This window comes from Cricetulus griseus (genome assembly GCF_003668045.3).
Source record: "Cricetulus griseus strain 17A/GY chromosome 1 unlocalized genomic scaffold, alternate assembly CriGri-PICRH-1.0 chr1_1, whole genome shotgun sequence".
Taxonomy (NCBI): Eukaryota; Metazoa; Chordata; class Mammalia; order Rodentia; family Cricetidae; genus Cricetulus; species Cricetulus griseus.
In genome coordinates, this window is record NW_023276807.1 from 110,575,749 (window position 1) to 110,596,914 (window position 21,166).

Below are 21,166 nucleotides of genomic sequence, written 5' to 3' on the forward strand. Positions count from 1 at the left end.
CCTGCCTCTGCCTCTGGGGATTAAAGTGTTAGATAGAGCATGAGGATTAAAGGTGTGTACCACCCACCACAACCCAGCTTATTTTCACAATTTAAAATGAGCACATTTTGGACACAACTTGATTGTCAATACAAGTGAGGGCTTAAGTAAATGAGCATGTATCTACTTAGTATGACTCAAAGGTTACATAATTATGAAGTCTATGAGGTAACACATAGTGAACCACCTTCAAAATTCTTTTTTTTTTTTGTTAGTCATTCCCCTCTAAAACACTATGTGCATGTGGACAGGAAACCAAAGAGATAAAGTAGAGGACCTGTTATGGGGATTTCAGTTTTCTCTCCTTTCTTCTTGTTAATTTTGTTACTGTTATATATAGAAACACTCTATATACATATAGGGTGAAGAGGGTACAGAAGACAGCTTCCTACCTAGATGAAACAGAATCATATGCATCAACTCATCACAATAAGGAATTCAGGCCAGAAGGGGACGAGGCTTAAGAGTGCTGAATATACAAAATACAGAAAAGATACTATTATGCTGATTCACTGCCAAGGAACAGAAATAACCCACCACCAAGAAAAGGGCACCGACAAGGGTTTCCTTAAGACGTACCTCACTTGTTTTGAGGGCTTCTTTGGAATCTTCCTCAGTCTGCTGTTTCTTTTTGGAATTCTCATCAACATTCCTGAGAGGGGAGTAAATCAAATATGAATTTCCAATCTTAACCTAAGAATCTCACAGGAACGTTGAAAGAGAGTCTTTCCTTAACTATGACTTTTTACTTCATTTGTGGAGGACGGTTACACTTTAACTTAGGCCTTATTAGTCATCAGAGAGCACACTCCAATCCAACTGTGACACCAACTACTACTCATGCTAACAGAAACATTGCTACAAGGACAATTCCTAATGTGCTGCCATTATATCTGCTATGCAGACATTTGAAAGCCTCTCCAACTTTTGAGTAAGCAGGGAGGCCTTTTTGATTCAGAGCAAGATGAACAGGGTACAATATACCTGAGACCGGACTTCTCTCTCTGAGTTCTGTAAATCTGCTTATCTTGAAGTTTATGATTAATTTACATAATTGCAATGCTGGGATGGAAAGCTCAACCACCAAAGGAGTCTGCTGCTCCTTTAGAGGACCCGATTTGGGTCCCAGCACCCACATGGCAGCACCCACATGACACCCACAATTACTTTTAACTTCACTTCCAGAGGACCCAACACCATCTCCTGACCTCCATAGGCTCCTGTACATAGGTGGTACAAACATAAATGCATGTGTACACACATACACATAAAATAATAAAAAAATAAGTAACTTAAAAAAATAATTGTAGTTTACTAGAATAGTAAAACTGTAGACCATGGTTAATATCATATCACAGCTACTTTCAAGAGTGTCTTTGCTTTTGTAATTGTTAAGCAATTAGCAATGACAATACAGTGCTTAAAAAATTAAAAGAACCTCACTTTATTTGAAAGGGAAAAATAATGGGATGATGCTAAAAAATAGGCACTGAAAAGACTGGTTAACACATTCTGAGCGAGGTAACCCAGTCACAAAAAGAGAAACATGGTATGTACTCACTCATATATGGATTTTATACATAGAGCAAAGGATTGCCAGCCTACAATCCACACCGCCAGAGAAGCTAGGAAGCAAGGACTCTAAGAGATATAAATGGTCCCCAGAAGGGAAAAGGGACAAGATCTCCTGAGCAAATTGGGAGCATGGGGAGAGGGGACAGGGAGCTAAGAGAATGAGAGGGTTGGGAGGACATGAGGGAGCAGGAAGGTTGAGTTGGGGGAAGAATAGAGGAGAGCAAGATAAGAGATACCAAAATAGAGGGAGACATTATAGGTTTAAAGAGAAATCAGGCACTAGGGAAATGTCTGGAGATCTACAAAGATGACACCAACTAACAATCTAAGCAACAGAGGAGAGGCTACCTCAAATGCCCTCCCCTGATAATGAGATTGATGACTGACTTATAGGCCATCCCATAGCCTTCATCCAGCAGCTGGTGGAAGTAGAAGCAGACACCGACAGCTAAATACTGAACTGAACTGGAATCCAGTTGCAGAGAAGGAGGACTGATGAGCAAAGGGGTCATGACTAGGCTGGTGAAACCCACAGAAACAGCTGACCTAAACAAGGGGTACATCATGAACCCCAGACTGATAGCTGGGAAACCAGCATGGGACTGATTTAGACCCTATGAACGTGGGTGTCAGTGAGGAGACCTGGGAAATCTATGGGACCTCTTGTAGTAGATCAGTACTTATCGCTACCATAGGAATGGACTTTGGGAGCCCATTACACATAGAGGGATACTCCTTGAGCCTAGACATGGTGGGTGGGGGGTGGGCCTAGGCCCTACCCCAAAGTACATGACAGACTCTGAATACCCCCTATGGAAGGCTCACCTTCCCTGGGGAGCAGAAAGGGTATGTGACAGTAGGGTATTAGTTGGGGCGGGGGAGGGAGAGGCAACTGGGATTGACATATAAAACAATCTTGTTTCTAATTCAAATAAAAAAATGGAGAAAAAAATGCAAAAAGAAAAAAGAAAAACAAAAAAAAGACTGGTTAACAGATGCAACCACTGTTAGTGAGTGGTTACCATAGGTACCCACAGGATACTTCTCCAAGTACTTCCAGGGGCCCATAAACTCAACTCTGAAATTCAGGGGAAACTTCATACTTATGTCTGTATACTTCTTGGGGTAGAATCTAAAGCTTCTATCAGATTTTCACAAAATTAATTAAAACATTACTTTAAAATGCTATGCAGCTGGGCAGTTGTGGCGCACACCTTTATTCCCAGCACTCAGGAGGCAGAGGTAAGTGGATCTCTGTGAGTTCAAGACTAGCCTGATCTACAAGAGCTAGTTCCAGGACAGCCCCCAAAGCCATAGAGAAACCCTGTCTCGAAACTCCCCCCCCCAAAAAAAAAAAACACCACCACCACCAAAACAATGCTATATTCTGAACACAATGAAAGATAGAAACGAACTCCAAGGCCACGCATAATAACATCTATATTCAAGTTGAGACTTTCTTTTTTTTTCTTTTCTTTTTATTCTTCTGTGTAACTTTGTAGACCAGGCTGGCCTCGAACTCACAGAGATCCAACTGTCTCTGCCTTCCAAGTGCTGGGATTAAAGGTGTGTGCCACCACTGCCCAGCTCAAGGTGAGACTTTCTATGATCACTTTCTTTCTTATTTGCCCCTGACAGATTAGTGTTTTCTTTATTCTGTTTTTCTGCTAGTCTTTTTTATTTTTGGCCCACTACAATTATTTTCTATCATAAAGTAGTACAAATCATTCCCATGGGAGCATCAGTTTCTGCTTTTCATAAGAATGTCAAGGTCAGCAAAATGGCCCATCAAGTAAAGCAAAATAGCCCATCAAGTAAAGCTGCTTCTTCCCAAAACAGGTTGCCTGAGTTCTATCCCTGGGACCCAAAGAGGATAATGCTCCCCCTAGAAGCCACAGGTTGCCAAATAAAAACCTAGTGCCAGGTATGAGATGCCTCCCCTCAAGTTGTTGTTTGGGAGGGTCTCAGGGACTCCTACTACAATATTGGCTGTGCCACCAATATTAGCAGCCACCATAACTTGATGGTAAGATCCTATTACTGAAAACACCATACACCTTGGTCACAGGACATGGAGAAATTAAGCTGGTACTATTCTAAAAGCTTCTTCCCTGCTGGCTAGATTTCATAGTGACAGAAGGTATTAAGCAGGCTACTGGGGATGGAGGGAGTCATCAACAGTCCTACAGAGTTGTGGACCCTGTGAGCTACAATAACAACCAGCATGGCAAGACGTATAGGTGCAATAGAGCATGAATGTTAGGGGTGTAGCTAATCATATTCTACTGGATTTAAGACCTGATGTAGAAGAAGAAACACATGCCTAGTACTGTAAATCTGACTTAAAAATGCATGGTTGGGGAGCTCATGAAAATCAGGGGTGAACACACTACCATTACTTTGCTAAATAGATATAATACCAAAGTGCCCTATGAATTCTTTATCTCTAAAAACTCCAGGTGTGGTGATACACACCTTTAAATCCAGCACTGGAGAGGCTGAGGCAGAAAGATCTCTGTGAGTTCAAGGCCAGCCTGGTCTATACACATAGGTCCCGGGCTATTTCTACACCTATAGATTAGTGCAGCTCTCAGACCTCAACAGAGACATTTCTTTGCACGAAAGTGGGTAGTTAACACAAAAACTCACAACTCAAAGTGCAGAGATTAAATGAAAGGGACTTTGTTGTTGTTGTTTTTAAATGGGAGACAGGCACTCTTTCTAGAGCCTTTGCTATCCTGAAACTCTCTATGAAGACCTGGCTGACTTTGAATACACGGAGATCCCACTGCCTTACACCACCACAACTGTCTACTTTCTAAGACAGCCTATGACTACTTTCAATGCCCTCTTCTGGAAGCACACCACTCATGTGACAATTAGAATACAGTACCTTGAATCTTTTCTTCTTCTTTTGCTTAAGGCTACTTTTTTCTCTAAAACTTTTCGTTCTTTAAGGACTTCTTTAATTCTTGGGGCTTTTAGTTCCAAATTCTTGGCTGATGATTCTTCTACTTCCACACTACTTTTGCCTAGAAATAAAAAAATAAAAATAAGTAAATACACAGATAAATATGTAAGCTTTATTTTTGAAGACAGTTTGGTAATAGTGCTATATTTACTTTTCACTAAGGTTTCATAATTATCATAAAACACAAAATAGCTTTGAATAGGTTTCAATTTCTTTTAGAAATTTTGTTATATTTATTCTGCCAGATAAAAATGTCAGCATAAGGGCTGTTTGCAGTCTTAAGTTCAATTATCAGCGTCAAAGGCAGGAACAGAAAAGGAAAGGGGAAAAGCAAAAATGACATTAGGCACAGTTTAGCTGCATGACTGTCACCAGAAACACTCAACTACTTTTATCTGAAATCCATTCAAATACAACTGCAGGATAAATTGCTTCCACACCTAGGAATAGATCACCTTATTCTATAAGCATATGCTACAATGAGACTAACTAGAAGATGATGGCGTGCATAAAGTATTCTCAGATAGCAGCAACATCTGCTATACCTTGGCTCTTCACTTTGGAAGACTTTGTCTTCTCTGCTTTCTGTTTTCGTTTTTCTTCAAGTTTCTCTCTATTGATTCTCCTTCTTAAAAGTCTCTCTTCTTTTTCTTTAGCCTAAAACCATAAAATTGTCTGACAGATTATCGGGTAAAAGCAAAGAGATTCCGAAGGAACATATAAGAAAAAAACTAAGAGTGCATGTCTCAGGTAGTGATCTGGCCCAGCCAATGAGGCCTGTGTGTAACCACAAAGTATTCAAAGTTGTCATGCTAGTTTTAGTTTGCTAGTTGTCATGAAGTTTTAGTTTGCTCTTCTGATGTTTTTACACATCAATGGAATACGCACATATACATAAGGCTAAAGAGATGGCTCAGTAGTTAAAAGCACTTGTTCTTACAGAGGACCCAGGATGCCAGCACTCACATGATAGCTAACAACCATCACTAACTCCAGTGCCTGCAGATACAACACCTTCCTCTAAACTCTGCAGCCACAAGGTACACATATATACACAAATGCAAAACATACACATAAATCTTACAAAAAAACCAAAAAACATTATGTGTATGTAGGTACAGGTATGACTGCTCAATTTTGGAAGCTACCAAATGATTGAAGGCACAGATAAGAATTTAACTTTTAACTACTGTTTTAGAATGCCATTGGTTTGAAAAAGGCATAATTTTAAGAAAATGTGATTTAACAAACTAGTTGTTACAACTAAAAAAGGAAAAAAGTTATATAAATATTATTATCAAGCTTAAATGGGTATGCCTTCATAACTTTTCATAACTTATTCCTAAAGGAACAGTTGAAATGCAAATTTAAGTGACAGGTTACAAACAATCTGACTTGGTGGCTACATTCCTGGGCCTGACTGTGGCCTTGGGACTTTCTGCTGGCAGAATCTCAACTAAGGAGAGTTCACAATCATTTTGCTATTCCCTCCATCCCTTTCTGGCTCAGAGCTCAAAGAAGCCAAAATTTCAAAAATCCCAAGCAGGTGCACAACTCCTATCCAATATCCTCTTAGAAATAAACCTAGAAGGAAATGTAGCTAGCAATCACACTTTTTAGTGTTTTCTGCAACATCCCCCACATCTTGAAATAAATTGTTCATTATATTTTACTGTTTCTTAAATTGTAAGTTATTTAACAACCAATGAATTTTGTTTAAAAAGCTACCATTAATTCCATGGTAACTGATAGCTGGATGCATTTTCAAACCCCAGGATCAGTGAACTACATTTCCCTCAATACTATATTGGTTGTATACTGTATCTTTATATGAAAGGAGTCACATGGATGCAAACATTTTCATAATATGAAACAGATTGCTGCATTTTTTTTTACTTTTGCTAGTAACAATATGATCACCTTTGTGTATAGTCTATGTAGTTCCATGGCAAACTCCCTGAGGGCATGGCCATGTCTGCTCTGTGTACACTAGTACCGTGCACAGACTGCTACTCAAAATTTGTCAACCTGGTACAGAAGGCTAAATCATAGCAGTTCTCAACTTGGGCATTATGATGCCTTTGAGGGTCAAACAACCCTTTCACAGGTTCTCATATCAGATATTCTGCATATTAGACATTTATATTACAATTCCTAACAGCAAAATTATAGATATGAAATAGTAATGAAATAATTTTTTTGTTTGAGAGTCACCACAACACAAGGAACTGTATTAAAAAGTTATATAGCATTAGGAAGGTTGAGAATCACAGCTAAATCAGCAAGGGATCAACTGGACTTACAATGGACTGCCGCCGTTGTTCTACTGTGAGTTCATCATCAGAATCACTGTAGTACTTTGAGTAAAGATAAGGTTTGTGGACATAAGCATGCCGTCCACTTCTGGCTTTTCCATCACTAGAGTCACTGGTTTGAGTTTTTGTTTTATTCTGTTTGTTTTTCTCTTCATCTAGAAATAAGTCAATATAAAGAGTGTTTCTGTAAACTCGACAGTATCAACGTAACACATAAGCAGCAAACAAAACAAAACAAAACAATATACTTCAAGCATATTTAAAGGTCCAAAGGGGTGTCTATATGAGAAAATTCAGAAATTGACATTTAAAAAACCCACAATTCACCTCACATAGTCAGACCAAGAAAAATTAGACAATGTAAGTACTGTGTTATTAAAAGAAAAAGGAAGTGTAGATGAGAGTTGCATAGAACTGATCTGAACAAAGAGCAAGTCATAAGTCTAAGCCTCTTTACTTAGAACCAAAGAGGCAGAGGCTCCACTCTACCTGGAGCATTGTGTTTTTTTTGTCAGCTCAACATGGAAGCCAAGTAAACACTTTATTGGACTGACTACTACTAGACCCTTACCTGATTATGATCTGATGAGGAGCATCCACTCAGAGGTTCGGGAATGGTTTCTGCTAGTCTAAGCTGAAGTTTCCCCTTACTGTTTATGCCATTTTGGTTTAAAAGCTGCAGAAACCACCTTAGCCTTTTGCTCCTCCCAGTTATTTAAACACTGTATTTTTGGCTATAGTTAATTCTTGTTTGCTAGGGGACTGGATATGAGTGTCTTTATCATTGTTGAGGAAATTCACTGGAAGCTATACCTTTAAAGCACAGTTGAGATTTTATTTGTTTATCTATAGTTCTTTGAGGAAGGGTCTCCTGTCTGTCCTGGAATTAGTTATGTAGACTAGGCTGGCCTCAATTTCATAGATATCCACCTGTCTCTGCCTCCCAAGTGCTGGGATTAAAGCTGTGCACCACCACACTCAGCTCACACTTGAGATCTTAATGCCTACTTGTAAATTCAGAGAAAAGGTGGGAATCAATTATAGTTCTTACACCTTAATCTAAATCTCTACATTAGGAAGGTGATCTTTCCATTTGACACAGTAGAAAATGGCAAAAAAAAAAAAAAAAAAAAAAAAAGCTGGGCATGCCTTTAATCCCAGCACTCAGGAGGCAGAGGCAAGTGGATCTCTGTGAGTTCGAGACCAGACTGATCTACAAGAGCTAGTTCCAGGACAGCCCCCAAAGTCACAGAGAAACCCTGTCTCAAAAACCAAAAAGAATGCTGCCTACTAGCAAGAGTAGGTAAAACTTTAGTATGGGAGGGCAAAAAGCAGCATGGCATACTGGCTACAAGTAGACTCAGGTTTGAATTCTGCCCTAGTGCTCAGTGGCTTTGTGACTTTGGATTAGACATATGTTAACACTTTACTCCCTTCATTGTGCTGCAGGGTTAAGACACAAGGTATTTATTAGCACAGTCTCTGGAACCCAGTGAGCACTTAGAAAGGGCTAGCTGACAAACAACTATATACTAAAGACTTCAGCTTTGCCCAGAGAGGTTTGACATTTGTCCAAAGCTTCTGAGAGGTACATGACTGGTGTGTTTCTGCTTGCCTGGTTGTCCTGAGATAAGATCAAAGTCTAGTATGGTTAGCATGGGGAAAGGGAGGTTGGGTCCTGCAGCAAGACCTCCTGAAGGTCTAGAGACACCAGGGCAAGTAGTCATTATTACTATATCCTGGAGCCCAAGTAAGAATTTCAGACCAAAGTTCTGGTGAACTTCAGTGGTTGATCATAGTCTATTCCTGTTACAGAAATGCATGTTAAGGAAGTAAAACTGCCCACAATTCCAGAGAGAATATACAGAAGGTTCCTGGACCTATGTACTCTATCCTTCTCTGATTTGAATGCATCCCTTAGCTGGATCAACCATAACCATGAATACATCAGTATATGTTATCTGAGACAGGGTGTTATACTAGTAGGATATCCTATACTTCCCTATATAGTCCCAGCTATTTTTGAACTTACAATTATCCTCCTGCCTTAACCCCCCAAGCACTGGTATCCTAAACCAAGCCAACATGCATGACTACTATACCAGCGTTTGGTGTGCTCTGTGAGCCCTTTTAGGAAAGCAGTGTTTCGAAGGGTGCTCTTTAGGATTCCTAAATTTCTAACTGGTAGTTTTCTAACTTTACTTCTACTGCCAAATGTCATTTATACATAAACCAAAGTGGCTCTATGTGCAGTCTTGCAATCGTCTCAGATGATGGCCTTGGCCATGGAGAAAACTAAGGTTTGTAGTAATATGTACAAACAAGGTTTGCTAGACAGAAACCCTACAGCTCAGTCAGAAGCCAATCTTGCAATTACAAGGTAGCAGACCCTTGCTATGCAACATTTTGTCAAGAAGTAGCCACTATAACCAAACACAAATAATCATTAACAGAAACACTGCAGAGACATTGAGAATAGCATGTTACCATCTGAGGTAATCTCTCCTTCTTCCATGCTATCAGACATGACAACTTCTTCCTCTGTGTCTTCTTCAAAAGATGAAAGGTCACTGGTGTGGACAGAGCTAACTGTGATGTCAGTGAGACCATCCACATCAGAATCCATCAAGGAGCAATCTTAAAGAAGAAAAAGAAGCAAAATAGATAACTGGTCATAAGAACATATTTAAAACCTAAGCCCTAAATATTTAAAGCCCTGCTTTAAATAGATGTCTAAGAAATAAGCTATCAGAAAGGCAGCTATCTTAATAAAATACAAAGGTTAAAATATTAACTTGCAAAAATAACTATTATTTTGTAATGTAAAGATATGCACAAATGCAAATTTTAAGTAACACTATTACTACTTAGTATTTTGAAGATTAGCATATATAACTTGCTGGGAACAGTGTGAATAAATGATAACACAAATTACAAAGTTTATAGCTTTTCTCTTAATTTTCTTTGTGAACAGACACATCCATATAGTACAGAAATGATAAATATTTATTGCCTCTCTTCCCCCCAGCGCAAATAGGGCCTGTTTATTTAGCCAAGGCTGACTGGATCCTGCAATCGGCATGCTCAGTGCTGGGATTATTCTGTGTGACACCACGGCCAGCTTATTACTTTTATTGTTTTGCAAGTTTTCAAGTTTGACATGGAAGCATCAAAACAAATCATTAAAATTTGAAGCTAAATATGATATTGTCCCTCTTCCTTTAAGGAATATTCTGCTCCTGAAAGCAACACGGATTCACGCACGTACCTTCTTTCGTCCCCTCAGCAGCCCTGGCTCTGTTGATCTTTTCAGAAGGAAGCTTCATGCTCTCCACTTCCTTGTCCTTTGCCTGTTTCTCATCTTTTGCTCTCTGTGTATCTTCACTCCTTTTAGAGTGATCGATTTTTTTTTCAGTCTTTTCCTTCTTTTCTTTCTTTCTTTCTCCTTTCTCACTACTGTCTGGTTTCTTTTCTCCTTTTTCCACTGATTTATTTTTTTGGTCACTGCTTTCCTGCTGAGCATCCTTACTCAGGCAAAGTAAGCTATTCTCTTTTGTGTGATTTCTAGTTTCTTCCACTGGACAAGGGAGATCACCAGGTTCCTCTGACTTGGGAGCAGTTTCTATCCCCTCGGCTCCAGAATCAGGGGTAGCCTTTTCTCTGTCAGCCCCATCCTCGGAGCCTCTCTCCTTGTCAGTGCTGATGTCAGTGCTGGGCTGAGATGAGAGTTTTCTGGGTATTCTCTCATTGGCCTTGGCATTTGACATTTCTGTTGAAGCTCGGGCAGCATTAGCTTCTTGGTTAAGAGAAGTTATGGTTTCCAAGATTGACATGGCATCACTGGCTACATTAGCACTGGGTCCAGGAGCAGGAACACCTTCAAGGAGAAGATAAGACTTGGAATAAATTTATGCAGAAAGCACACCCTTCTACTTCATTCATCTATACACCACACCACAGTTAGAAGCAGTGCAGAAATGCATGTTCCTGTAGGTTTTCAGTTACAGCGCTGGTGTACATACCCAGAAATTCCTATTCCTATTCCTGAGTATAGCGTCTTATACAAAGGGCACCAACACACCTGAGAACATTCCAGCTGCAAGAATGTCTTCACTAACTATCTCAGTTACTTCTCTTAATAGTGAGCGCACACACATGAGCTCATTATTATTAAAATGCTTTTTAAAATTAATTTCAAAAAAGAAATGTCATAACAGTTGAGGAATTTCAGCAATATTGAAAGTATATATGATTTCACTTGAGTAGCCAAATTGATCAAGGTGTTAAAAATCCAAATGTCCCTACTTAGGCAATCAGATCAAGAAGAGCAAAGGAACTGACAAAAGTAAAAGAAAAGAACCTTGGGTAATGATAGAAGAGTCCGGCTTCTCATCATCGGGAGCTGTGCTGCCAGTTGCTTCCTCTTTGTGATTCAATGTGGCCAGAAACTCATGCACAGCTTTTTCCACCTGAGGCCTGAATGTGTGGTTGATCTTTGGATCCACAACCTGAGAAATAATTCGGTCGATACCAGACTCCAACATTCCAGATCTGAAACATGGGTGATTCACAGAAAGGTAAAGAAACAATTTCATATTATTTGCATAAAATTATTATTATTATTATTATTATTATTATTATTATTATTATTTTGGTTTTTTGAGACAGTGTTTCTCTGTGTAGCTTTGAAATCTATTCTGGCACTTGTTCTGTAGACCAGGCTGGCCTGGAACTCACAGAGATCCACTGTCACTGCCTCCCGAGTGACACCAATGCCCAGTTTGCATAAATTATTTTAAATAAAACAGTATCTATTATAGATATGTTCAACTTCCAATAGTCTATTAGGGAAAATTAATACAGTAGAGGTTTTTGGTATGCTATACTACAAAGCATGGTGAACTATTCACCAATGCATTACTGGTGGAAAAACTAAAACATACAAAAGGCCTTTGAAGTAGCTTTAGCACTACAGAACACAAGGGAGGTGCTTCTCTCAGCCTCCATCCCTGGAACACAAGAGCACCTTATGACTGATGGATTCCAGGCCTAAAGTAAATCTCTCGACTTTGAAACTTTCTCCTTTTAAAAATAGAAAATACAAACTTTTTATAAGTCTTAGAGTTTACAGTTAAAGTGAAGAATATACACAAAGTGTAATTTCATCAAATTAAGAAACAAGAAACAAGGAAAACAAAAATAAAACTCAAGATGTCTGGCTTTCTTTTTATTGCCTCCCTGCTATAAAACAGGATGATTTAGTCATTCAAGAGGTAGGTTCTGAATGCCTTCTACATAAAAGGCACCATGCTGGCCACCAGGCAGCTACAAACTAGACCTGGGCCCTACGCTGGTTAAAGATCCAGACACAACTAAAATATAAAAGGCTAGGCATGAACTCACACCATGTACTGTGGGGAAAGAGACGAATAAGGGATTATTGGCTATGTCCAAGATAAGTTGGGAACACTCCACTAAGAGAAGACATTTGAGCTGAGTCTTGATGTGTATAGAAGAAGGGAGGAAAGAGGATCCAGGTTAAAGGAACATCATAAAAGGCAGACAGAGGAGTGACAAGGACATAAGTAGCACTTGTGTAAAATGACATCTAAGCAAAATAGATTGAAGCACACATTTCCTCCAAGAATGCACCAGGAGGAATCAAAGTGCCCGGGACAATGTAGGGAGAATGAGGCACTAGTCACATCTTGCTTCTTGGCCTCCATTTTTCTGGACAGAATGGGTGAGGCGTCAGAACTTAAACTGTCAAATGCTATTTCTGAGTACACCTGTCTGAAGTGAGGGTGGACTGGATTTTCAATTCCTGAGGCACTTTGCAACCATGTGGTACTATAATTCTATTTATGTGGGACATAAAGAAAAATGAGCTGACATGCAACAAAGTAGGTTACCTGCTTTTTAAAGTTCCAAGATTAAAAAACAGAACACAAATCCTGAAAATAGTGTTGTGTATTTTTTGTCCTCCTTAAAGGTGACTTGCAAATGTAGCAGAAAGAAACATTAAAAAGTTTTGCTGTAAGGCACAAGTACAAAGGCATAAAATTAAAGTATAAAATTCACTGGACCCAAAAATACTGCTTCAGTTGCCTGCTCTGTTTGACTGTGTTTTGGCTTCTTGTCCTGTAAACAAAACACTCTTCAATTTAGTCTTCCTTTCATGGAGATCAGCTCTGATCTAATATAAAAATGGGATCCAGAGGTACTGATTCACAGCTCTTTGTAGGCTCACTGCCTTAGGGTATTCCCTAGCTGCCTCCTCAGATAGGAAATTCTCAGTCCTAGGTTCATAGGTAAAGACAAACGCTGACAACAGACACATTCCTGGTTAAAGTTACTTCCCTGCAGGCTTGGTATTGCATGTCTATAACACCAGCTACTTAGGAGGATGAGGCAGGATAATAAGTCTACCAGCCTGAGCAACAGGGAAAATCCAGGGTAAGAGTTCAAGACCAGCATGGGCAAATTTAGGAGACCTTTTCTTAAAATAAAAACAAAACAAAAAAGGGCTGAAACCAGGCACGGTGGTAGATGCCTCTAATTTTAGCACTCCAGTTCAAGGCCAGCCTAGGCTACATATAGACTGTGAAACCCATGATTACATACTGAGACCCTTTAAAAAAATAACTCAGTTACAGAGTGCTTATTTTCCATATAGGAAGACCTGGATTCAACCCTTAGCACTGAAAACAGTAAGTAAATACATAAACCAAATCACTTTCTTCTCTTTTAAAATTCTGTCAAGATCATTACAGAAAGCTGTTCAGCATTTTCAGATTCTGCACCATAAATGAATAAACAGAATAAAAATTTTCTTCCTTCTAAATCAAAAGATAAACTATTATGTTGATCCATCTTAAGGTGCTGATAGCAGGCCATTTGTTCTACAAAAATGGCAACTGCAATGGCTTGACCTTAGTCAATCAGCTGAGATTTTCTTCAGTATATTTATGAAAACCTGCTTGAGATTACAATTATTTATAGGGCTAGTCCATCCATACAGTATGTATTTGCAACCACTAAAAAATCCTTTTCTAAGTTGGGTGATGTGGCACAAGCCTTCAATCCCAATACTCAGGAGGCAGAAGCAAAGAGACTTCTGTGAGTTCGAGTCCAGCCAGGTCTACAGAGTGAGTTTGAGGATAGTCACTTACACAGTGAGACCCTGTCTCAAAATAAAAACAAAAACAAAACACATCCTTCTCTAAGGAAAAGGAAAACTTTAATATGCTACTATCACTAACATATAACTTTGCAAAGGAGCAAGCAAGTCGTTTCAGGGGTAAACACACTCATGGTATAAGCCCAATGACCTGAGTTCAATTCCTGAATTCCATCCACAGTGGAAGGAGATAACTTACTTCCAAAGTTTTTCTTTGATTGCCAGACCCAGAGGATAATAAGGGGGAAATTTTCAGAAGTCTTAGGAAGAGTAGCAGCTAAGTTATCAGAATACAGCCATTCTCCTTCCCACTTATGGGAAGACAACATCAGTGTTCACGACTGGCATAATCATTGGCTTCCTTACCTTTTACCAGACATGAAACTGTGGTAAAGATGTCTTTTATTGGTATTAGGATTGTAAGTGGTTGATTTTCACATTTCCCTTAGCCTAAAATAAATGACAGCTTCCTCATCTTACAGATTTTGGACACTAAAGTATAAATGAAACTCCAGAAGACGGGTTGGTCTTCTGCTTAAGACTCTCAAGATGGGATAATAAAATAGTGCAAGATTTGTAGGATCCTGTGGACTGGATCAGCACAAAGGATGCCAGAGCCATCTAAACAGATGGTAATGAAGGAATGCAATCATTTGTGAGAAGGGCAGCAACTAGGAAATGTTGAAAGAGAGCCCTGTATCAGCAGCAGCATTGCATATCAATGTGAGTCTGGCACCCTCTACCCCCACCCCAGCTCTCATTCCTGTGCTACTTTGCTTACTGTTTCACTGAAGGCCTTTGTGGAAATAAGGGGCTTTCTTGACCTGTCACTCAATAGACTCCTTCAACATCTTTTCAGGAAACAGCTTTGACTTTTTACCAACAGGTACACAGTGAGTATTAAGCATCCGTCCGATGGCATCTTTTGATTCACCTGGACTCTTTTACAGGTTTTCAAACAGCTTTTAAAACACAGACAACAAAGCTTTGCTATTTCCTTTTCTTATGCACAGAGAGACACAGTTTAAGCTCCCAGGCTCCAGGTTTCTAGTATTACCTGGGGCTAAATAGACTTTTTAGTGAATTTTTATTTCTGGGGCTTCCTGGAGCTTGGAACTATCACACTACATAGGCTTGACTTAGATTGCTCACCTGTTTAAAGCCATATTTTATAAATGTTCTTGAGTATAAATATTTGTCAGAGCAGGAAGAATAGGTACTCTTTAAACAACTGGGATAGAAAGTCTTTTTGTCTTAGCAAATATTTATATTAAAAAACAAGTAAAAGATTGTAAATCAAGTTTGTCCTTTTTTTTTTTTAAGTAAATATCCCAGACTTTTTAAAATATTGCAGCTTTTATTCCTTGTTTCTTATGCTGATGCAAAAATGACCAGAGAGATCAAACATATTTTCTTTCGGTTACATACTACATATTTAGAAGACAAAACACCTACAAACAAGTTTTGTTTTTTGTTTTTTTTTTTAAAATTTCAGGGTTCTGTCATGTTGTATTTGCTAAACAAGAAAACTGTCATGAATGCAACTGTCTAGGACATTATAGCATTTGCATCTATTAATAGTTACATAGAGATTTTTCTTGGCCAGATTTTCTTTAAGTCATGCTATTTCTTTTCTTGAATTCTTAAACAGCACTACAAGAGAAGAAAGAGTTAAACTTTATAGGGGAAATATGAAATGACGAGGTCATCCTCCAAACGATACTGGACCAAGTCCCACCAATTCCAGTATCAGGAGGATGTATTTTGCATTGGCCTTCAGACAGAGTAGGCAGCAGAATTTTACACTGGGCCTGTGTACTCCAGTCGGACTTACTTCAGAACCTGCTGTCGGATATTGTTTCTCAGTTGGTTCTTATTAAGGTGGGGGCTCCATGTATGAGTTGCCAAGTGATTTGCAACAAAGTTGTCAACTCTCTGTCTCAGATTCTGATAGGCAGGCTAGAAAGAAAACAAAACAAAAAACCATAAATGCTAGAAACCTTTAATTCATACAATATTGATAACCGATTCAATAATTTTAGTATATTTAATAGGTCTAAGGTTTCTAATAGTGCTGGTGGAAAGTTTCTCAGTCATAACTTTCAAATACTGCCTATTTTATCTAAGACAAGCTGTTTGGAAATAGAGTAAGATAAAGAAGACAATTTTTTCCCCCCAGTGGATAGACTAGAAAGAAGACACAAATGTTAATGTGGGAGGATTGGAAACAAAGAAAAGCAGTAAGGCCCAGAAAAGAAGTCTTGATGAGAATGTGGCGTTTGACCTGGAAAATTGGTTTCAAAGTTGCATGATGTAACTAGGGAGGAGACTGGCCTTCTTTGTGGACAGAGCCAACAACAGAAGAGAATAATAATGGAACTAGAAAAATATAATGACAGAATTATTAGGGGAAGTCATAGATTGGTAGTTTAATTTAGCTGGTGAAGAGAGCACAAGGGGCAACAACAGAAATGAAGTTGAAAACACAGACTGGGACCTGGTGCCTGCACAAGGAGGTTTCAGAGTGGGAATTCAGTAAACATATGAGCACAGTGATTCTAGATAGCTGAGCGTAAACACACACACAGCTCTCACCTGGCCAATATTCAATAACTAAAATAATGAAAGTCTGTGATGGTAAGAGAGGAGGTAAAAGTTATAGACTCAAGAGAAATTACTCAGGGACAGACCCTGAACTATAATCCAAACCTTACATAAAAATAGTTCTCCAGCAGGAGTGATTTTAATCTCTCTTCTACCAAAGGGGCATTTGGCAATGTCTAAAGCATTTTAGATCACAACTGAAGAGGAGAGGGCAAGGATGCTACTGAACATTCCACACAGCTCAGGACAGACCCCATAAGAACTAATCTGCTCAAAACTTGCACAGTGTCTATGGCTCAGAATGCCTACCTCTCCCTCCCTGCACCCTCCATCCCCCCCAAAAAGGGAAGAGGTGGAGGATGAAAAGGAGATCAAGTTAGCCCTATTTAAGAGATGTCTGCCAGGGCAGTGGTGGTGGTGTACATCTTTAATCCCAGAAGGGATTAGAAGGCAGAAATAGGATCTCTGAGTTCAAGGCCAGTCTGATCTACAGGGCAAGCTCTAGGACAGCCAGGTCTACAAAGAGAAACTGTCTTGAAAAACTTAAAAAGAAAAAAAAAAGGAAGAAAGAAAGAAAGACAGACAGATAGAAATGGCTCTCACTTAGTACCTTAGTCCTTTTACCTACTCATTCAGGGTTATCTTTCCTGTATCTTTTTTTTTTTTTCTTCTTCAATATAGGTGTGTGACCTAGAATGATTTTAAGAAAAATAGCATAGTATCACCTTGTGCCATTCTCCCTTTTTCCTTTAAAAGCATATATCCCAGCAACCAACTTTTTTTTAATACCCACTCCCTCTACTTGTCCATTTGACAAAGCTCTAACCTTCAGAGCTCATCTGAACACAGGTCATTCTGATACCCAAAGCAGCTTATTATACAGCCATTCTTTCCCAGTTCTTGCCATCTTCTATACATAACACCATCCAACAATTCTTGCAGGGCACTTTATTTTGCAAAAGCAGAAAATTCTTATCTCCCTTGCAGCACAGCCCTGCTCTTGTCCACACTGCAGCCCCAGCTTCAGAGGGCTTTCCAAACGCATTTCCTACTACCTTTTCCACCCCATGCTCCAAGGCTTCTCATTTCCTGACATTCCTGCCTACCCAAGCCTAAGTCACATCCATCTTCCAAGAGAGTACACTAAATTTTCTCAAGTTAGGGGCATCAAAACCTTTGTCCAAAGTAGATTATGAATTATCACCTCATAAATGTCAGGTCATGACCTTTTGTTCAAACTCACTCATAACTTCTCAGTACTAGAAATCTCCCAAACAATTACGCTGAGATCCAATATTGGGGGGTGGGGGAGGGGGTAGTTTCCTCTCTCAGCAGTTCTGCCTCTGGTCTTCTGCACTCCCTCTGCTCTAGGGCTGGAAGGCATCCACTTTTCCAATTCTTTCAAGGACAGCTCAAATATTATCTTAACTGAAACCTTACCCAGAACAAAATAGAAAGCCTCCTTTGCTTCTCTTGCTTTATTCTTTTGTACAGCGTTGACTACACACTACTTACTGATTTTTCTTTTTTCCTCTGCTGGGATAACTGTGAAACAGAATTCTGGCTTACTGATGTACTCCAAGCTTCTAAGGTATGTCTGGTACATAAGGTTTGGCCAGCACATACTTATTTGATCCATGAACAAATTGATCAGGAGCCATTCACAACTGAGAAAGCATCAAAAAACTGCCTTTATTACCAACAGAAAGAGAAGCTGTATTTTCTTGCTCCATCAACTCCTTGTCTGGGACAGAATGATGGGCCTCTTAATTTTCCCTCTTACTCTGCAGGTGGTAATCAATAAGAAAGGGGCAGAATGGCTTTCAAGCCATACACCTTGATTCAGCATCTGATGATTGGTTGTCTATAAGGAGATGCTATAGTGGTACAGTTGGATTTTAAAGCTGCCCAAGGCTCCAGCAGCTTTAAAATTAAACCAACGCAAGAATGACAATCGATCTGGTCTGCCATAGAATAATCTTGGTTAATTAAAGACCACTGATGACTGCAGGACTATCAGGTGGACTGTATTATATGGCTCCAGGAGTGGCAGTAGACATTATTACATCTCATGCTGGTGTAGACACACTGGGGTGGACAGTCTGTTCTTGGGCAGCACCTGGAAGCTATCAAATGTCTTCACTCTTAACATGTATGACTGACAATCCCCTGACTGTTAACAGCCTATATACTACAGGTAAGACTTTTAGGCAGAAAGCAGGACAGTCTTTTGGGTTCAATTATGAAGAATACCATACTCTATAGGAGTGGCAGACGACATTGAAGACTTCCATCAAAGTGACAGTCCTTTGTATGAATAGGGACTATTATCTCTATTTTGGGCTACTCATCGTATTGTTATAAATGTTACATTCATAAGTAGTATTCTTTTTCTTTTTACATACTAGAAAAAAATAGAAATGTGACTTAATTACAAATCTTTTAAATTAAACCAACACAATTGTTATCTAAGGGAGAGGAAAAAAAGAGAGGGCTAGAAAGGAAGAGAAAGTCAGGTGGGGAATGGAAGAGAGCTTGAGTGATTTCAGGAGAGTTTCAGTAACTACGCCCTCCTGTGCCCACTTTCTGGGAAGAGGGTCATTTCCTTCGGTTCTGCTCTTACCTAACTCCAGGCTCTCTTATCTAGAGAAGAATGTTCTGTGGGCCCTCAGCTCTCTACCCACAACACAAGGTTGAACCACATGAAATTGCCTAGAGTGAACCACTGTTAAGTACTGAAAACAACATTTTAATGTACGGGCTTAAAATCCTTAGACTGTCATATCATCTTCCCTTCCTCTCCACAAGAAACATTTTAATAATCTTCTTTTGACAGTTTTGGCAGGGATACCACAGACACAGCAGTAACAATTAATGGGGATGGGACATATAAAAGGTTGAATTAGACTGCACCTCCTTCATCAGTATGTTAAAACTTAATTTTTATACACAACATCCACAATGACAACACAGATAAAAAGATTTCTGAGAACATCAAAGTGTAATGCCCATTTGCTGCTTACAAACACCTAGCTTTATCTGGGGAAATATTTACCTGACCATTCCTAATATTTTCCCATAAAATATTTTTCAAAAGGCAATAATAATGATTTTAAAATATGGCTGTGATAGGCCCTAAGTAAGGTAAAATTATATTTCCTATATTCACCTCAATAAACTAAAGTCCCTGTGAATAAAATCTCCAGCATCTTAGAAAGGCTAAGGGAATGAGCCCAAGACTAGAGCCCTTGTAAGAGAAGATAGCCTCATGTACTTAGGTGGAGTTTTTCTAGAGGAGATTGCGGAACTGTATGAAGTGAACCTCAACACCTGAGGATTTGCAGGTGCTGTAAATACTGGCCTTTTAAAGAAATTAGGTTCTACTCTGTCTCGAAAAACAAAATTAGAAAAAAGGAAGAAAATTAAAAGAAAGAAAAAGACATTAGGTTCTTCAGACACGCCAGTCTGAAAAAACTTCCATCATCACAATTCCAATCAAATGGACCCACCCACTTTGAAGCAAAAACAAATACAGACACCAAAACCTAAACAAAACCAAATGAAAGCAACAGAATCCCCACACCAGGAACCAACACTTCTCCCTTCACCTGCTCCCCTAGCTTTTCACCAACTTCACTGACTGCTTCTTCCTGCATCCTCGGTTCACTCTACCAAGATAACAGTTTACCTGTTCTGGCTAAAGCAACTTTCTGACAGTGCTGGGCTCCTCCGTTTCCCTCCTTTTTGGATAGGGAACCTTTTTGCCGGCCTTTGCCTCACCATCCTCACTCCCCTAATGCACCCCTCACCCCTTTTTCACTTCAGCATTTCTTCTCCATGCTTTCCCTCACTGAACGGCTCCATTCTCTCTACCTTCATCTCTCTCGGTCTCTTCTCATCTTAGCAAACTGACTTGACCTAACTACTAAATCAGGCAGTCATTGCTGGAGTTCAAACGACAGTCCCATCTCCCAACCCACTTTTTTTGTCTGCCCAGGTTTGCCTCCCTACCTTTGCATGTTTACCTGCCCCCCGACATCCAGCAAAACACATTGCAAATCACTCCATTACCACGTTACGATTTCTGCAAACGGCAAATTTGTAGCGTTTACAACCAAAGAAACTTTAAGAGGGCAAAAAACAACTCGGGTGCAAAGGTAATAGAGCGATAAATCACTAGAAATAAGAACGAACCGAGTCCCGTTTGCCCTGGTGCTTCCAAACCAGTTTGCCTAAGAACAATGACTTGGTCTTGCTTACCACAGCGATTTAAGTGCAGAGACCAAGGAGTGTCTGGCACATAGTAGGTATTCAAGAAACACTAGCCCAAGAAAGGAACACAAGGGCACGGGAATGAATGAACACTCCTAGCCTTGCAGAGTGCATGGCACACCGCTGCAGGTCAGGAAAAAAGGAAGCGGCAGCAAAAAGGTGCCCCGTGAGCAGACAGTCTCGAGGGTCCGGTCTAGGGAAGCCGCCCCT

At 39.6% G+C, this 21,166-nt stretch overlaps 1 protein-coding gene across 1 annotated transcript in view; it reads right to left on the reverse strand.

Annotated features, from left to right (window-relative positions):
- The window catches only part of Bod1l1 (biorientation of chromosomes in cell division 1 like 1), a 56,792-nt gene that overhangs the window by 35,233 nt on the left and 393 nt on the right, over window positions 1-21,166 (reverse strand). Inside the window, 8 exon segments of the mRNA XM_027387019.2 lie at window positions 619-691; window positions 4,508-4,646; window positions 5,131-5,242; window positions 6,889-7,055; window positions 9,388-9,537; window positions 10,169-10,777; window positions 11,261-11,451; window positions 15,915-16,039. Of these exon segments, the coding sequence (XP_027242820.1) occupies window positions 619-691; window positions 4,508-4,646; window positions 5,131-5,242; window positions 6,889-7,055; window positions 9,388-9,537; window positions 10,169-10,777; window positions 11,261-11,451; window positions 15,915-16,039 (1,566 nt within the window).